At 41.9% G+C, this 20503-nt stretch overlaps 1 protein-coding gene across 4 annotated transcripts in view; it reads right to left on the bottom strand.

The window, feature by feature from the left end:
• The window catches only part of GALNT9 (polypeptide N-acetylgalactosaminyltransferase 9), a 222335-nt gene that overhangs the window by 98771 nt on the left and 103061 nt on the right, over positions 1-20503 (bottom strand). For all 4 annotated transcript variants that reach the window (XM_073312257.1, XM_073312258.1, XM_073312261.1 and 1 more), the window contains one exon: positions 1747-1864. In XM_073312257.1, the coding sequence (XP_073168358.1) occupies positions 1747-1864 (118 nt within the window). The remainder of the gene's footprint in view (positions 1-1746; positions 1865-20503) is intronic.

The raw sequence follows: 20503 nt of genomic DNA, 5'->3' as shown, positions 1-20503 counted from the left end.
GCCGAGGACACATGGCTCCTGCAGGCACAAGGTGCAGAAATGGGGGTGGGGAGGCTGTAGTCCTCGCAGGGCAGAGCAGTGACCCCAAGCCAGGACTGTGAGGAGGAGGAGGAAGACGAGCCCCCGGCCATGGGGAAGGCCATGCTGCTGCTGAATGAGTCCCGCCTTCTCGAATATCTGAAGGAAATCTCTGTCCCCTGGGCTATTTGGATAACGGGGAGTATTTTTGTTTGTGTGCGCATGTGTGATAGCTGTGTGTGTGATAGCTGTGATGTGTGATAGCACATGCATGTGTGATAGCTGTGCTACATACACTACAATGAGCAAATGGAGTCAATTAGCTTAACTCAGGGGGGATAAAAATAATTTTTTAAAAATAAAAAAACAGATTTAAAAAAATTAAATTGGAGGGTTTTTTATTCAAATTAAATAAAGTGTTTTTTAATATAAACCTATTTAAAATTAAATTTGAAATTATGGCAATCCATGTTAAGGCCTAAACCAACTATAATGTATTAAAATAGTTTCAATTTATTAGTAAAATATTAAGCAGTACATGCTCGTTGCCAAGTTTCTTTAAAATTCAAACCACTGAACTGGTGGAAGTCACTGGCCAAGCACCTGGAACCAGAGCTGTTGAAGTGCTAAACCAGCTTTTGACAGCAGTAGCCTCTTCTGAATGTTCAGAAAAAATATTCCCTTCATTTTAGCTAATTCAGCTAGATCAGTTTGATTATTTCATTCAAAGTTAAGAAACCAATTGGGAGATGAAAAAGCAGGAGAGCTTGTTTTCCTCTTCCAATTTATGAATAAACGGTAGGTGTGAGAGAATGAGATCTAATAGCTCTAAAATCTTGAAGGACATGGTGACCAGAAACAATCAGTTCAATTCACTAACTACAGATGATACTTCCTTTGTCTAATAAATTAGTCTTAAATGAAAAACATGTTTTAATAAACTTTTTGATAATTTTTGTCTTGTGTATCTAGCACATTTAAGGAAGTTTTATTTAACTAAAATACTCTTGTTGTGCATTTTAATTGAATTTTAATTTCCATCCATGTAGAGCTTGAACCAAATTTATCATCCAGTAAATAAGAAGTGCATCATTCATCATTTTCTAATATAAACAAAAATGTAAAAATTAAGAATTTGAATAAATGTAAATTAAGCTATAGAACAGCTTAAAATGTGCATAGATATAGTGTATCCTCCTGGTTAGCAAAAGAAAGTAACAAATGTAGTGTAAAGGCTATACATAGTTGTCAATCACCACCTTTTAATGGTTACCAGCCAATGAGAATCAGTAGTTCTTTAGGAAAATAACTAAAAACGACAAAGGCAAAACAAGATTAAAATTGATTATTTAAATCAAGGTTTCCTGCTTGCTGATTTAAACCATGATTAACACTGGTGATTTAAATCAATCCACCCTGGCATAGGCCCATTGATGTCAATGCAGCTATGCTGATTTATTACAGCTGAGGATCTGGCCCAATGAGCTGAACCACTCACACAGAGTAAAAACCATACTGCTGAATTCTATGAATTTGCACAGTGTTAGCGGGACCATGATCAATTTCTTATTGTGTTTGAGTGTGGTTTTGTTATTGTTTTTGATTTTTCTGCAATACCAGCCACCTCTGTGTAGTAAACCGAAAGATAGAGGACAGTTCTGTAGGGTCAAGTGCTCCTCTTGTGCTCTGTACACTGGTACTACATGGAATTTCTCATTTGCCACTTACCCTCATGCCCAGTTCAATATTTTCTCCCCCATAGACCTCCATGCCAGGGTCAAGCAGGCCAATCTCCCCGAAGTACTCTCGGTCCACCACAAACGAACATCCAATCATTGCTGGCGTCCTGCCCAGAAAAAAGGGGAGAAACAAAGGTGTTTAAACAGTATATAATGGAACCTGATTATAATGAGCTCTAATGAGCTCTGACATGAAATAAACAAGCTACTGCAGAGATGCCCCAAATTCTTTTAGGGTTAAATTCACCCCTGTGCAGAGGGCCAGCAGAGCCCAATTAAACCCTTTGGGGGGGATTAAGGCCCCATCCAGCAATGCTCTTAACTTGAAACACATGAGTAGTCCCTGCTCAGGCAGGAGTCCCTTCAAGTAGAGCACATGCTGAAGGGCTCTTGATGGATTAAGGTGATAAGTGGTATGTGGACTTTTTGCTGGCACTCTGCTTGTGAATGAATTTCTCCCCTCATAAAGTCATTCGGGGCAGGGGAGGGGGAGAATGCATCACTTCACTAAGGTGAATTCTTAGAAGAGGAAAACTCACCAGGGAAAGAGAAAACAATCCCAGGGCTGCACTTTGAAAAGATCAAAAGTTTACAAGCAACCCTGGAGCTAGGTCGGAAACCTTCAATGTAAAGTAACTTAATTCTGCTTTTAAAGAGCTGCTCCAAAGAAATCAAAGCGTCCAGAAACTGCTGTAAAAATCGTGTGCTACTTAGAGCTCAGCAGAACTTCTCCTTTACTTCCTTGCCACAAAGAGTTCACGTCAAACCTGATAATTAAATGGTGGCATTACAGGACTCATCTCTCGGAGGTTTTTTTTCCCTCAGAGAAAAATATGACTCAGCTGCACCGGAATGCAAGGAGTCGTCATGGTTCTGGACAACTTGTCACTTTCATGGCGTCTCCCCTATTTAAAACAACCCCCCACTATTTTTAATTTATATTATAAACGTGAAAATTGCGCCAGCGAATGGCAAACAGGCAAAAGTTGCTAATTACGTTTTACAATGCTTCCCATGCATTTCTGCTGCCCTTAGCTGAGAAGGCAGAAATTGCCTGGAGTTTCTGGGGGCATCTTTGCTTGTTGGGTACGTTGAGTAAAATGCCCCATTGTGATGTTGCATAACCACACAATCCTCCCCTTCCATAACTTTACATAGGCAAATGGGGGAATGGCTAGGTGCATTAGCAACTGTCTGACTGAGCAAAAAGGCTCTGGCAACTTTCTGCCCGTGTACACATATAAACACACACACACTGATGACAAATCCATCAACGGTACAAAAATAACTGTAAAAAGCTATTACCCTTTTACTTGTTAGACGATCCAATTTGCTCCTTCATTAGACCTTGACCCCAAACTTGCACTAATGAAATTTTAATACTGCCTTTGATTTTTAATAGCGTTTTTTAACTACTGAAGTGATATTTCACCGACATGCAACAAATATCTCCCTTCTCCTTATGTTTTAAAAAAAATACTACTAATGATGTGGAGATCTGATGAACTGGAATGCCAAGTCCCCTGCCAAGTCTGTAATGACTTTGTTATTGCTCAGGGTTCCAAAATAAACTTAACTAAATTAAAAAAGAAAAGGCACCAAGATCAGCTGGCACCACATTTATTTGCATCTCAAATTCTTGCTGCCATCCTATGGGCCCTCATCCTGCAATCTGATCCACCGGGACAGACCCATGCAGCTGGGCAGAGTCCCACTGATTTCAGCATGGCTCTGTGTGACTCACATTGCAGGTTCAGGACCTTCATCAGGAAAAGCCAGGGCTGTAAAAGCACAGAAGTTTTAGGCTGCAGTGAGGATAAATGATTAGAATAATTGGTCATATCCCAGCTGTGAGTTTGGCTTTTCAATATCTGCAGCATTGTTCCCAAGGGCCCAATCAAAAGCCCACTGAAGTCAACAGAAAGAGTTCCATTGACTTCATGGGCTTTGGAACAGGCTCAAAGTTTGCTAATAGTGATTTTCTAACAGTGGAGAAAATTCCTTCTATGGCCTTGGTTTTAGAAACAGTCCATACACAGTGTCTCTGGAAAGAGAGAGGATGGAAAAAGACCTGAAACATATTTTATTTACCGTGAAAATCCAGCAAAACCCCCTCCTTTCTTTAATGGCTTGTTGCTAAAATATCAGCTCACTCTTACCAGGTAACCTAGTTTTTCCAGTGAGCATACAAAGCCACGAAACATAAACTAGAAGCAGGTGGCATCTGAGTATCATATTCATCAGTTGGTTTCATATGCAGATAAAATAATCCCCATAGTGGCAACATCAAAACATACTGATGAATCCACGGGTAGCAGCAGGTGGCCACAGTGATAGTGTCATTATGTAAGCTGCCTTTTGTCATCAGGGGTTTGTTGCCTATATGCCAACAGGTTAAAAAGCCTTAAAGAAATGGCCAAGTAAATAGATATAACAATCCTTCCCTGCTGGGCTTGAAATGTATCTAACATCCAAGAAGATGGCCTGACCTATGGAAAGAACTATTTGGTGCCCTTGAAAAGGTTCATTTGCTGAGGCACTGCTATTACTTATCTATAATGGACTCCATTGTAACACTCACATTACTGGTACAACTTCAGCTGTCTCTCTCTTTCTCTGCTGGCCATTTCAGCCTCTCACATCATTACCGGGCTATACTGCACTGCACACCATTCCCCTGATGTTTTCTCTGCATAATTGAAAAAGGCAGCTGTTGATGGAAACACATTTGATCAGCGCTATTTTCTGACATGGAGACTGAAATGGCTTGATTAGCTCCTGGATCTCCTCTCACCCTCCCCCACAAAGATTATCCAATAAACTCCTCAGGTAGCAAGCTGAACCAGGTTAAGAAACAAATATATAAACTGCTGTGAGCATTTTGCTTCCACAAATGAATTTGGTTTGAGGGGGAGAAATTATTAGAAAAAGGTGACAATTCTAAAAGAAAATGCCATTTTTACTGCGTGTGAGAAGCTCCTGTCTGAACCACCTGCAGCCAGGGGGTCATCAGCCAAGACTTTCAATAGTGACTAGTGATTTGGGTGCCTCAGTGTTTATGTGACCAACTTGAGACACCTAAGGGGGCTTGATTTTCAGAGGGTGGGTGCTCAGCACCTTCTACAACTCAGGACCCTTTTAAGAATGTCAAGCTAAGAATCCAAAAAGAGAGGTATCCCAAATCACTAGTCACCCTGGAGAAACTTGGCCATCAAAATCCATGAACTAAGCAGGTCAGGACTTACCAGCATTTGGATGGGTAACTGCCAAGAAAACCCAGAGAGCTGCAGGAAGTGCTGTGGGTAACACTCTTTCTCCTACACAAGCACCGAGCAAATGCCACAGGGGCTCTGAGGAGATTCTCAACTGATGTCAAATGACTCACTGCTGTTGATTTCAATGGAGTCTCACTGATTTACACCAGCTGAGGATCTGGCCTATTTTTGGCTGTGATATCAAACTAAGCTCCTGATCTCTAAGGTAATTAAAGAACCCCTGACAATTGTACGATAGGAATATTTGTCCTGGTCAAATGCCAGTTTGGGTAACTACAACATGCTTTCCTAAATACCTGTTACAGGTTTAATGTGATGTGGTATCACTGTCTTTTTCACTTCTTGACCTAACAGGTACTCAGTGGTGATGTGTGTTTTTAAACAGTTGCTGCATTCTGACTCAAAGACAGAGTGTGTGTGTAGTTTTCCCGTGCTCTCACACACTCTGCATGTAAAGAAATAACACCTCTTTGCAAGTCACAGATGCTATGTGAATGTAGGATATTGCTGTAGTAGATCTTCATCTCTGAATTTAGCTAGGTGGTTACAGCATGCTGAAGAGAAGCATTAGCAAGAGGAAACTAGGTTCGGGAAATATGATGGGATTTGTCTTAGATTCTACATTTCCAGCAGTAAAGTGTGTACAGTTTCCTTTAGATTAATGACTGGTTGGGAGAGCTGGTGCCCTGAAACTTTGCCCTGGGCCATTAACCTCTCATGTCATTAATTCCTAAGGAAATGCCCCATGTTGAGGATGTTGCTACCATTATAATTTATATATACTGCTAATCTACTTCTCTCCTATGAGAAAAAAACAAATCTTTTCACTGTCTGAGTACTCCTATTCTGAAACTATGTTTCTGCACAGGGTATGCGTGTAGTAGGAGCGTTTTGATAATTCCACAAGAATTAATTCATAATAGTGCATATAAGGTGATTAACAAACAATCAGAATTTTACTATCAACAGACTTTTATTTCATGCTTCTCCATCCCAGAAAGGGGAAAAAATCTTGAGGATGAGAGAGAACAAAACCTGGAGACGTTCATTTGAATGGAAATTATAGAATCAAAGAATCATAGGACTGGAAGGGACCTCGAGAGGTCATCCAGTCCAGTCCCCTGCACTCAAGGCAGGACTAAGAATTATCTAGACCATCCCTGTCAGGTGTTTGTCTAACTTGCTCTTTAAAATCTCCATTGATGAAAATTCCACAATCTCCCCAGGTAATTTATTCCAGCACTTAACCACCCTGACAGTTAGGACGTTTTTCCTAATGTGCAACCTAAACCGCCCTTGCTGCAATTTAAGCCCATTGCTTCTTGTCCTATCCTTAGAGGTTAAGAAGAACAATTCTTCTCCCTTCTCCTTGAAACAACCTTTTATGCACTGTTATCATGTCCCCTCTGTCTTCTCTTTTCCAGACTAAACAAACCCAAATTTTTTCAATCTTCCCTCATAGGTCATGTTTTCTAGCCCTTTAATCATTTTTGTTGCTCTTCTCTGGACTTTCTCCAATTTGTCCACATCTTTCCTGACATGTGGCACCCAGAACTGGACACAATACTCCAGTTGAGGCCTAATCAGCGCAGAGTAGAGCGGAAGAATTACTTCTCGTGTCTTGCTTGCAACACTCCTGCTAATACAAGAACAGCTTGATGTTTATCAGTGGGGAGAACAAAATCCGGCTTAGAGTCAGAAAAGTGTGTCTGATTAGAAGAAAATACGGGAGATGAAGAATGTGAGAGTTTTACCCTTTCAGCCGAGCACAACGGTTGGCTCTGAAGCCATACTAATCAGAGTGCCTTCCAGAGTGTAAGAACATTTGACTACCAGGACCAAATCAATGACGGAAGGATGATTATGGTCCAGAAAAAGACTGTGCAAATGGCACTGGGCTTGTGCCCTTATTTGCTCCTGTTGTGTCATTTTAGTCACATCTGCTAGGGCTAATGATAAGATGAAGTTAGTATCACTTAAATGTCTGTTCTTTGTTAATAAACCTATTCTTGTTTAATTACAAAACCAGCTCAGTGCTTGTATTAAACTGGAGGGTAAGTCCTCAGCTAGCCAGATAAGCTGGTGTGTACTCTGTCTCTTTGGAAGTAGCAAAGTTAACTTTGGTGAGCATCCAGTGAGAGGAACTGGACACTGCAGAGAGACATCTCTACTAGGGAGCTCAGGAATTGGGATGCACTGATTGTGACCTGGAAGGCAAGGTTTGGACTGACAGAGCCCTTAAGAGTTTGCTGACCAGGCAGACAACAAACAGCTTAACAGCAGCAAAGCTCTCGCTTGCTGAGGCAGTTGAAACAGGGGGTCACAACTCTGGGCGGGCATCCTAAGTAAGACATCACACTGATTCTTTTAGGCGCTTTTAAAAAATTTACCTCGGATCATTACTCACAGTGATGATTAAAACTAAGCAAATAATTCACATTGACTATTTGAATAATTAAGCTACTTTCTGTTCCTTAAATGTGTGTGAACAGCTTGCAATATTCTCTGATTGATTAATTATTTCACAAATATTTCCTGTTGCTTGATGATCATTTGCTGGAAATTATGCTAGGTGTATTCAATATCTGAAATTTGAGCAGCATCGGTTAGCTTTGATTGCACATATCCATCAATCTGGTAGCGTTTTGGTTCCCTGACTGGATGAGAGTGACTCTCCAAACCAGCTTCCTGGTAAGTCAAGTCATGTTCACGAGGTCAAAATGTGCTGTCCACAAATATATTCGCTTGTTTCTGCAGAAACTCCTGGTGATAAATGTGTTTTCCAGAATATTCACAGAGGATGAGATTCGTCCCTTTACAGACAGCCTGTGCAAAGCACATGCATCAAACATGTCCCATTGTGAGGTCATAAGTGTGATTTACATAATTTATATGTCTTTTGCTGGCCAACTGCAGAGGAGTGAATTTAATCTAGAAACTGGAATAAAAAAGGGGATGTGAATAAAGCTGAAGCAAATTCAATAGTTTTGAAAAGGAGCAAATATCTGAGCAAGCCATTAGTTGTTTACCAAGCTCTAATGATGATGAGCAGAAAAATCAACTAATCACATGCTTAAATGAAAGCACATGCTTACGTGCTTTTCTGGACCAGGGCCAGAGTATGCAGCATCTTGCAAGAGGAAGCCTTTAGTTTGGAATCAGCGTGATTCCCTTTTGCATTCCCCAAAAAGATTAACAGGAAGCAGCTTCTTCCAGCAATAAAATGCTTCCCCTTGGGGACTCGTTTCTTTTTCCTCCCTAATGAGGAACAATATCTTCAGGCACTCAGACTTCTCCCAGGTGCTGGATCCTCTCTCACAGGAAAATGGATTTTGCAGCTGTTGACGCTGTACAATAAAGCAGTGACTCTTTAATTAAATAAGGCTGAGTATAAATTTTCTGGATGTGACTGTGTGCTCATCTTTCTCTCTATGGGCAACAGAGACATACTTCTGTTTGTTTTCTCTCTCTCTCTCTCACCCCTATCATTTTATTTATTTTGACTTAAAATAAACAAACCCACCCAAATCCCAGGAGCCCCAACAAATTGTTAAAAATACAAACCATGACCACAAAATAGAAGTAACAGAGAGACAGTGGCAGATACAGTACAATGCAGCCCTTTGTGTAGGAAGGTAAAACAAAAATTCCCCTTGTCCCCCTCTTTCCCTCTCCATTTCCATATGGCAGTATGGAGCCCACAGTCACCAAATAGTAGCTTCAGAAATTGTACAGAAAATCATCCTTGTATAAGACTGTGGTCTACAGAACAGGGAGCCAGAAGTCAGGAATCCTGGGCTTTCTCCTCAGATTTGTTGTGACTCATTGCAAGACCTTGGTTAAGTCACTTAGGGCTTGATTTTCTGAGGTGCTGAGCACCTGCAGCTTTCATTATTTTCCGCTGGAGTTTTGGGGGTTCAGCCCCTCCGATCATCAGGCCCTTAACCTCTCCATGCTTTGGTTCATCCAAGTGTTAACTAGCTATAATGCTATGCACAGTACGGTGGATTGGTAATGGGACTGTGAGTCAGGAGACCTGGCTTCTGTTCCCAGCTCTGTCACTCATCTGCTCTTCGATAGTGAGCAAGTCATTTCTCCTCCCTACGCCTCTGTCTCCCTATTTGGGAAAGGAAGATAGTAATACTGGATGATATTTTCAGTAGTGCCTCAGTAGCTCAGAGGCCTAAGTCCCATTTTCAAAAGTGACTTAGGCACTTCGGCTCCTGCATCTTATTGAAAGTCACGGGGACTTAAGCTCCTCAGTTGCTTTTTAAAACGGCAACTTTTGGTTCCTAAGTTACTGAGGCACTTCTGAAAACGTGACCCACTGCCTCACCTTGGAAAAGCACCACAAAGAACTCCAGTGCATGTATGCGATTATTGCCTGCCTACTTCCAAGGGGTGTTGAGAGACAGTTTTTGCAAAATGCTTCGAGACAATCTAATTGAAGGTAATATAAGCACCAAGTATTAGTGACAGCAATGGGAAAACGATAAGGTTAGAAACGTACAATACAATGGCTTTTTGTTTTGGCATGGCTCAAGCTTTGAAATGCTGTCTGAGGAATCAATAGTATTGGCCGGGGAAGGATACTGTGTGGTCAATTTGTGTAAATTACTTTAAGATATTCTTCAATGAACACAACTTGAAATCCTTTCTGTGTCACAAGGAATATCAATGTCAAAGCCAGAGCTCAGCAAGGACAGAGGAGCTGAACTAGTTTTGACCTCATGTCTCTGTGACCTTGGGTGTGAACAAGAACAGAACATCTGGTACATTGCTCCTCCAGGATGGCGTTTGGGAGTAATGCCCCTGCACCCCTCTTTCCTAAACAAATTTGAGGATACTACTTGGTGGATTCGTCAAGAACAAAACAGACAAAGTGACAGAGAAAATGAAAAGGAGTACTTGTGGCACCTTAGAGACTAACCAATTTATTTGAGCATGAGCTTTCGTGAGCTACAGCTCACTTCATCGGATGCATGCCGTGGAAACTGCAGCAGACTTTATTTATACACAGAGAATATGAAAAAATACCTCCTCCCACCCCACTGTCCTGCTGGTAATAGCTTATCTAAAGTGATCATCAGGTGGGCCATTTCCAGCACAAATCCAGGTTCTCTCACCCTCCACCCCCCCACACAAATTCACTCTCCTGCTGGTGATAGCCCATCCAAAGTGACAACTCTTTACACAATGTGCATGATAATCAAGTTGGGCCATTTCCTGCACAAATCCAGGTTCTCTCACCCCCTCACCCCCCTACCAGCCTATTTCCTCTTGTTTTTTCCTACCCCCCCCCCCAGATGTTCTGGTTTAACTTGGATTTAAACTTGGAGAGTGGTCAGTTTGGATGAGCTATTACCAGCAGAAGAGTGAGTTTGTGTGTGTATGGGGGTGGGGGGGGGGATGTGAGAAAACCTGGATTTGTGCTGGAAATGGCCCACCTTAATTATGCACATTGTAGGGAGAATGGTCACTTTGGATGAGCTATTACCAGCAGGATAGTGAGTTTGTGTGTGTGGTTTTTGGGAGGGGGGTGAGGGGGTGAGAGAACCTGGATTTGTGCAGGAAATGGCCCACCTTAATTATGCACATTGTAGGGAGAATGGTCACTTTGGATGAGCTATTACCAGCAGGATAGTGAGTTTGTGTGTGTGGTTTTTGGGAGGGGGGTGAGGGGGTGAGAGAACCTGGATTTGTGCAGGAAATGGCCCAACTTGATTATCATGCACATTGTGTAAAGAGTTGTCACTTTGGATGGGCTATCACCAGCAGGAGAGTGAATTTGTGTGGGGGGGTGGAGGGTGAGAAAACCTGGATTTGTGCTGGAAATGGCCCACCTGATGATCACTTTAGATAAGCTATTACCAGCAGGACAGTGGGGTGGGAGGAGGCATTTTTTCATATTCTCTGTGTATAAATAAAGTCTGCTGCAGTTTCCACGGCATGCATCCGATGAAGTGAGCTGTAGCTCACGAAAGCTCATGCTCAAATAAATTGGTTAGTCTCTAAGGTGCCACAAGTACTCCTTTTCTTTTTGCGAATACAGACTAACACGGCTGTTACTCTGAAACCAGAGAAAATGAAGAGCATTAGCTTGATATATAAATATTGCTTGAAATAACAGATTATTTTTCTGCTCCAAAAAGTCATTTGATTTGCAGCCAAGCTGCATTTGAAATACAATACTTCAGGGGGGATGGACGGACAGACACACACACACTCTATTCCCAATACACACACACTATTCCCAATACACCTGACCAAAAAGAGTGCAGTTCAAAAAGTGCATCACACCCAAAATATTTGAGCTTTCTACTGCCTGGCTGACTTGCCAATTTTTCCTTTTGATTTAGGTGCATAAGCAGCACCTTGACTCCTGATGATGGATCAGTGGGAAAACTGCATGGCACCTGTGTATGCATTTATTTTTCCTACAAATCATGTCCTGTGTAATAAACAGTCACACGGTCTCTGAGATATGGCCTCAAGGTCAGATTCTGTATTCTGGAGTTGCAGGAGCTGGCAAGCTTAACAATGGCAAGGTTTGAAAATCCCATTGGAGAGAGGCAACAAAAACAGGGCAGCTAGCTTTATAAACAGGGGGAACTGGGATGAGGAATGGAATCCTGATGACACAAGGCAGGATAGGGTTTGTTGTTGTTGTTTTTAATAGTAATAATTGGAGGTCAGAATCTTAAAGAATAAACCAGGTGAATTCTGTTCTATGCTTTTGTAAACCGGCAGCCAAAAAAGATGTCTGCCGATGAACCGATTAGTACAACACAGCACTTTCTTTCCCAAAGGACTTTACAGATGAGCCATACTTTGATTTCAGTTACACTGGTGTAAATCCAGAGTAGCTCCACTACAGTCAGTAGAATTCACCAGTGTAAAAGAGATCAGAGTTAGGCCCAATACCTGTCTAAGCCAGGCTCTCTCTCACCATGGAAACACGAAGGAGACCACACTCCCATGGCATTTTGGAAGCTCATTTTTATACATCAGTGTGTCACAACACACTTGCTGGAGTTTGCTGACTGTGGGTACTCCTGACAGCACTCCAGTGGTACAAAGCTATGGCATATTAAGCAATCAGTGAGAACATATGCAATGCTGTAATACACCGCTGCTGCAGTAGGAAGATAAAATGAAAGGCGAGGCCATGCTTGGCTGGGTGCAGCTGACTAATGACTCCAGTGTTAGTGGCTGCTGATAATGAAGGCAAACACAGAGCAGTCCATCAAAAGACAGGGCAGGTGAGAAAAACAGGGCCCACAGATAAAGCTCAGTACATTAGGTGCTTTCCTTACTGTTCCATACCTTGCTGCAGAAAGAAAACCCTCAAGGAATCAGTATCCTCTAGTGCATGGTCATTTAAAATCCTCTGAAATAGGGTTCTGTATTATACATTTTCTTGCAATGTTATAGGGTTTAGGAAAGGAGTACTTGTGGCACCTTAGAGACTAACAAATTTATTAAAGCATAAGCTTTCGTGAGCTACAGCCCACTTCATCGGATGCATACGGTGGAAAATACAGTGGGGAGATTTTATATTCACAGAGAACATGAAACAAAGGGTGTTACCATACACACTGTAACAAGAGTAATCAGGAAAGGTGAGCTATTACCAGAAGGAGAGCGGGGAGAGGGGTGGGAGATAGAGGGGGGAACCTTTTGTAGTGATAATCAAGGTGGGCCATTTCCAGAAGTTGACAAGAAGAGTAGGCAGTGTTTTCTAAGGAACACAAATGGAAAATGACATGATGAATGTAGTGCATCAAAATAACGATCTGTATGTTAATCTTTACTTTAGAGGTGACTCACACCTGAAACAGCAAACACAGAAAACAGACTGCCCGAGAATCCTTTCTGGGGAACATCAACTGTCCGAAATATCAGGATATTAGCATGGGATGAAATAAGAACCAACCTTTACCCTTATCCTTTATCAAAGGTTTTTAAAGCTTTATCTCAAAGTCAACATTTCCTGAGGTTTGAAAACATTGACCAAACTTGAGTGTCACTATTTTTCATTTTTGTTGCACTCTGCACATCCAGATTCCATCTGCTACTGGAACTGGAACACCTATGATGACATCACATGGCATGCACTGGACCTGATTGCCTATATGATGCCTCAGTGATTTCAAAGGGGCTCTACACTGGCAAATCCCTGTACCTGCATGAAGCACCTCTGAAATCAGTGGGGTTCTGTGTGGATGCAGGAGCCCATCCACCTGCAACAAGCTTCAGAATTGTATCTTAAGAGCCAAAACACCACAAAACATGGCTGCTACTCTGAAACCTGTCATATTCTGTGTGCGGTACGAATACGGGAAGATACGGGAAGAAAGAAACAAATCTCATGGGGCAGCCTGTACTTCCAAAATGTCAAGCCCAATTTTGCAGGTTCAAGATGTTTGGATTGTACAAATAAGTATCAAAAGTTCTGAGTGCTTAACCGCATCTGCACCTGTGAGCAGCTGCTGGTTTAATCACCACTAACAGTAATGTTTTGTGAAAAAAGAGAAATATTTGCCCTCCACAATTTTTGAGGATGGGGAAGAGGAATATTAGCTGTCAGCTAGGACTAAGTGATCTCAGAATTTCCTTCATGACAAGCAGCATCAAAACCTTACGAATGTTAAGACTCTAAAGTCCTTTATCTAGGCCAAAACCTCCTTCTGATTAACTGACACAGGAATCATGACAGCTACATACAACTTGGGAACAACCTGGTCTCCATCACTTGAACTATCTGCTACGTCATCAGAGTCCTGTCACACTTTTGAAGTGAGCTGTAGCCCACGACCACTTATGCTCTAATAAATTTGTTAGTCTCTAAGGTGCCACAAGTCCTCCTCTACTTTAAAATAGGCTTGCCAATTTCGGTTGGATGCGTTCCTGGAGATTTCATCACATGACATAATCTTTAATTAAAGACTAGCTTTTAATTCCTGGAGACTCCAAGCCAATCCTGGAGGATTGGCAACCCTACTTTAAAAGGCCACACCGCACATCAGGATGTGAGACGCACAAGAGATCAACTGGACACCAGGCCGATTTTCAAAAAGAAATCGGCACAGAACTTTTTGCTATAGAAATGCAAGGGGATGTCTACACTGCAGCTGGGAGCAAGCCTACCAGCCCAGGTAAGTAGATTTGTGGTAGTGGGGCTTGTGCTAGCATGCTAAAAATAGCTGTGTGGAGGCTCAGCACTGACAGAGGCTCAGGCCAATCACTCAAGTGTGGACCTAGGAAATAAGTTGGGCTTGAGCCTGGGTGGCTAGCCTGCACCCCCGCCACTGCTCCGGTTATTTTTAGCGTGCTACCATAAGCCCTGCTACCACAAGTCCTGCTAGCATGGGAGGCTCGCTACCAGCTGCAGAGCAGACATACTCTACGGGTGTGTCGACACTGCAATTAAAAACCTGCGGATGGCCTGTGCCAGCTGACATGGGCTCGCAGGGCTCAGGCTGCACGGCTGTTTAACTGTGGTGTAGAGGTTCAGGCTCCGGCTGCAACCCGAGCTCTGGGAGCCTCCCACCTCACAGGGTCCTAGAGCCCAGGCTCTAGCCTGAGACCGGAAGTCCACACTGCCGTTAAATAGCCCCGCAGCCCAAGTCCTGCAAGCCCGAGTCAGCTGACACGGGCCAGCTGTGGGTGTCTAATTGCAGTGTAGACATAACCTAAGAGGCATACAGTAAAAAACACCCAACCACAATGAATTGGGAGCAATACTGAGTCAGTAACCAAAGGTGAAATCTTCCTCAAGAGTTTCAGACAAAAAAAATTTCTAAAAATTGAGAGAGAATTTAACGATGCTTTTCCGTCATCATAATGTCTAGCAATACAGACAGAAGCATAACCACCTAATTCAGCAAACTCAGATTTAAGCACCAACCATTTCTTCCTGTGAGCCTGAGTGGTGTGGCTTCCCTTTGTTTGTATGCTGACATGCAAGGTCTACTTCCTCCCATCTTCCCAATTTCCTTGCATAATCCTCTAGCTATCTATTGAAAAAAAGCACAAAAATAACCATTGTGGTAAATGAAAAGCGAGCTGTTTCCTAGGAAATGTATTAGACCATCTAAATACAGAGATATCTGGAGGAGAAGATCAAACTCACGTAAAGAGCTATTAAAAAAGTGGAAATTAATTTTAAAAAAGTATTTTCTCCCCTCTGGATATCCCAGGATCCTAACATTATTAGCTTGGAAGATAATCAAGAATCTCTATCTTTTGATGGAGAAAGGCATAATACTTAATAAAAGCACTGGGAAAGATCTTATTTCTAAATTTCCTCCGATTCCCTAATCTACTTTTTCACTCCATCAATTTGTTTCCCCAATTAATCCTGTCTTCTGCCTCTGAGTTCTTAACACACGAAGGATGAAATCCTGGCCCTGTTGAAGTTAGTGGGAATTTTGGCATTTACTTTAATGGGGCAAGGATGTTCCCTTAAGGAACCAGTTCAGATGTCTCAGAACAGGGTTCAAGACTCTGCACGGTCAGTAAACAGAGCTTTCAATGATGTAGCAGATATGGGAATGGATTTAGAAGAGATAACTCTATCGGCAGACATACTGCTATACAAGCTATCATTGCCAAGGGAGAGATCTATGGGTAGACATTGTTTAACTTCCATTGGCCAAATAAGAACCACAGTAGCTTCAAGTGTCAGATATCTATCAATAAAATTCTCATTTTTATTTTTTGTTTACATTTTTTATGCTTTTGTCTCAGAAAAAAAGGAAATATTGTCTTTTATTTTCTTCTTTGCCATCTGGCTTTTTAAAGAATGGAATTACATGATTAGAGTTGGGTGGGAAACAGTTTTCCCAACCCACAAGAATTTTTGAGATTTAAAAAAAAAATTCCCATCCCTAATCGTGATGAAAGGTTGAAATCTCACAAATTTCTGCACACCAAACATCTGAAATAACCAACCCACCAAGATATGGTCAATTGAAACATTTAATTTCAAATCTGACCTTTAAATTTTTTAAAAAACGTTTCCCTCCCATAAATTAACTGAAATTTCTCAACAAAAAGTCCTTTCAAAACAATAATGGAGCGTTTTTATTTTAAAAGTGCTGAAATGGGGCATTCCAACAATTCTGAAACTCTGTTTCCAAAAAATTTCAAAATGGGGAATCCATTGGAACCAACCCTTTCCCATGAAATGTTTTCATTTTGACAAATCGGCATTTTTCCAATGAAAAATGTTTGGTTGAAAAATTCCTGATCAAGAGTTTAAATGACAGAGTGAAATTTAAATACATCCATGCACAAAGATATGTCTGACTTTCAAGAGTGCTGAGCAGCTACAGTTGGGACCAGGTTCTCAAAAGATTTTCAACATACAGCAGCTCCCATGGTTCTGCAGGAGATGTGGGGGAATTCTCCACAGTCCTCAACAGGAGCTGAATCTCCACCTCTCTATGCTCCATTGAGACCAATGGGAGCTTCTGTGTACTGAGCTCTTTTGAAAATCTGCCTTTACACAAATAATCAGTCTGCAACTCCTAAAATAGGCTTGCTTTTAACTTTTAAAGTATAGCTACCATGCGTCTATGGAAGTGTTTTGTTTTTCCTAGGGAGGGAAAAAAGATTAATGATACTAATGGGACAGGACGAGGCCTGCCAATCTCTTCACAGGTTCATTTGTTTTCTCCAGGAAAGTCTGCAGGGTTCTCACTAATTGGAAAATAACAGGGATGTCTTTGACCATTTAATAAACGCTTTTAGTTGAAGACAGAGCTTTTCTTAATTAGAGCTAAAACTATTCCCAGATTTTCCTAGCTATATGCTGTAAATCTGAATGTTTGGGAGATGCTGGACATGAGTCTGCTATGCCGTCAGATCAGGACGACAGTGTTTGACACTCACGTTGCACTTACTTGGCATGGAGACGGGAGGCCAAAGTAGAAAGGAAGGATGGCCTAGTGGTAAGGGTACTCGCCTGGGCACCTGTAAGACCCTGCTCTGCCACGTTCTTGTGTGACAGTTGGCAAATCACTTGGGGCCAGATTTTCAAAGGTATTTAGGTACCTAAAGAAATAGGTAGACCACTAATGGGATTTGACAAAGGCCTAAGCATCTAACTCCCTTGGGAACTAGGCATTTTAAAAACCCTGCTACGCAACGATCTGCATCTTGAGGTGCCTGGTCCTGGGTCTCTCCGTGTCTCAGTTCCCATCTATAAAATGGGCATAATGGTATTTCCTTACTTCACAGAGGTGCTGTGAGGATAAATCTGTTAAAGATTGTGAGGGGTAAGCCTTGGTGTGCTTCCCCTGATGCTTCATGCTTTATCAGCATGGTATTCTAACGAGTGTGCAAATATAATTGAGAGGCAAACTTGGTTGCTTTGAAATAGAAGAATAAATATGCGATTGCTGTGACTAATCTCCTGAATGCCAGTGCTGTGATAGCAACTCCTTGCTGCCCCCAGAGAACTGGGGAAAAGTGTGCTCTCCTCCCTGGTTTCTCTTTGCTTTTAACAAAGCCTCTCAGAACAGGTATATATTGTCTAGTTAGCAAGCCTCCTCCACTGGTAGCTGTAAAGGCCAGCTCTAAAAAGGACTTCCTGTTCCTCTTCATCAGTTTCACACAGAAAAAAGGATAAAAGACAAAAACACCATATCACTCGGGGGTGAACTCTTTGCACAAAATGATCACTCCATATCAGACTTTAGTCCTAATCCTCAAAGGAAACCTGCACAATGCTTTCAAAAGAGCCTAAATTCACAACTACGATAGACACTAAAAATCATGGTCTTATAAAGACACTGATATATGGTAGATTACAACAATCTGTAACCCACTAACTAACCCTCCTCTGTCTTATGACTGCAGATGTACTGACTGCCCACTTCACCTGGAATGGTCTCTTGCAACATTTGTTAACTCCTTATGCTTAACAGTCTGTTCCACCTTGTATTGAGCTGTGACATTCTGATTAGCTTTTCCAGACCTGAAGAAGAGCTCTGTGTAAGCTCAAAAGCTTGTCTCTTTCACCAACAGAAGGTGGTCTAATAAAAGCTATTACCTCACCCACCTTGTATCTCTTCATCAATGGCACTTTCATACACACCTTTTCCATTGCTGTTACTGCTGAGTGCCTGGTGTAGATATTTATATGACTGAAATGCTATAAAGCTGGATTGTATTTAAACTGTATAGAAGGCTCACTTCGTGGTTTGATGGGATGCTTGACATTTGAAGAATAAATGTTACGGCTGGCAAGAAAACAAGAATTCTGTTTTGTGAAAAAATATCAAAATTTGTTTTCATTCTTTATCAGAACCAAAATGAGAACTTTTAAAATTTTCCATGAAAAAAACACAGTGTTTAGGGCACTCATCTGGGACGTGGGAGGCCCAAGTTCAGATCCTTGTTCTGCCTGATTTAGAGCTGGGACTTTAATCTGGGTCTCCCATATCCCAAATGCTTGCCCTGACAACCAGGCTATTGGCTATTCTGGATCAGTGTCTGTCTATCTGTGTCTCTGTGTCCCCAATACCTTGGACCTGTGAAACCTGCCCAAGTAATGGTTCATCAAAACTGGTACATTTCCACATAAAGATTTGGTTTTGAGGAACTGGCATTTTCCAATGAAAAAAACCTTTCACTGAATAATTCCCAGCCAGCTCTAATAAAAAGGACTGCAAGTCCAGCAGCGTGTCACATTTCTGGACGTGCACTGACTGCCCATCAACAATCCGAGCTATGTTGATTTAGTGTCGATATTAGATGGATGCCTAACTCCCTTACGCTCCCTTGAAAATCTCAACCTAAAACTTTTTTGAGGCACTTGCTCCCAGTGAGATCGTCAGCATTCACAGCTCGACACTGATGCCTACATTTCAGCGCATATAATACATCATTTCAAAAGAAACACTTATGTAATCAGAACATCTCTGTGTCCCAGGTATTTGGTAATCAGGGTCAGGCACCCAATCCTAGCACTGCTGTCTCATCTCTCTCTGGGCAGCTTATGCATTGTTCAGCTGGAGAGTTTCTTCAGTTAGGTTCTGCACGGAATAAAATTGCTGCTCTTGGGAACTAGACACTTAAATGCATCAGATTTCAACAACTCTACTCCTGTGTTTGTGGGCCTGGCTTTCCACTGCATTAATCCAGTTTGATGCCATTGTAACCCTATTGAGCTCACTGGCATAAAACTGGAGTAAAGCACTGGTGAATCAGACCCTGTATATTTAAAGTGAAATTGACTCTTCCATCCTGCATCTGAAGAAGTGGGTTTTTTACCCACGAAAGCTTATGCCCAAATAAATCTGTTTGTCTTTAAGGTGCCACCGGACTCCTCCTTGTTTTTGTAGATATAGACTAACATGGCTACCCCCTGATACTGGACTCTTCCACTATTTCAAGAAACAAACATGATCCCTTCCTTCTTTTTCCTCTGTCAAAGGATCTTGAGGCTGATGTTCAGACGTGCTGAGTAAGTGTAGCTTGTACTAACATCAGGTGGAGAGCTGGATGCTCAACACTGCACCAAATCAGGTCCATAATGACAAAAGGAACTTCCTAAAGTGAGACTTCATGGTTCAGCCTCCTTTGATGCACAATAATTGTCCCCAGTACGGTAGATGTTCAAGACACTGGAACAATGTATATGAAAATTAATATAGTGATTTTATTTATGTCCTGGAGACAGTGAGGCATGCACTACCCTTGGGAACAGAGAACAAATACTGATTTCAGAAACTAAAGCCTTGGTTGATATATTTTCTCCATTAATAAACTATATCCAAGAGCTGAATGGAAACATAAAACAACAACTGCACTTTAAAAACTACATGAGGAAAGCAGTCAAGTTATCCAGGAAAACTGATTTCCTAAATAATTACTTTCTAGTTTATTGAGGTTTCACACAGAGCAAAGGGTCAGTGATGAAGGACTGTGCTGCTCTGTGATAAATAAGGTTAATGTTACGGTACAGCTCCGTGCTGTGGTCACGAGGCAAAGGTAGGAATATACGTGCACTTTCAAGGTTTGCTCTGAAGCGGAATGATACTTTCCTGTACGTGAGCTTGACTCTGCACTTTGCTCCAATCAGCAAAGCATTTAGGCACATGGCCAATCCCATTGACTCAACTGATATCAGTGGGACTACTCAGGTGCTTAAAGTTAAGCACATGCTTAAGTGCTTTGCTGGATCAGGGCCAGCACACTCAACATCTTGCAGGATCGAGCCCTGGAAAGGAAAGTAGATCTCCATGTTACTCGGAGACTGCATTGGGGCAGTATGTCTGAGTAGAAGTGCTAAAGAGCCAAGACCCAGGCTAGATTCTCCCATCAACCTTGCACTGCCTACTCCAGGGGTTAGGCTGGCTTAACTATGTTACTCAGGGGTGTGGATTTTTCACACCCTGAGCAAAGTAGCTGGTTTGACCTAACTTTTTTTGTGTGGACCTGGCTTTGGGCTACTCACAC

The sequence above is a fragment of the Lepidochelys kempii genome, chromosome 15, assembly GCF_965140265.1.
Source record: "Lepidochelys kempii isolate rLepKem1 chromosome 15, rLepKem1.hap2, whole genome shotgun sequence".
Classification (NCBI taxonomy): domain Eukaryota; kingdom Metazoa; phylum Chordata; order Testudines; family Cheloniidae; genus Lepidochelys; species Lepidochelys kempii.
Note: the sequence above shows the minus strand (reverse complement) of the source record. Positions and strands in the feature narration are given on the sequence as shown.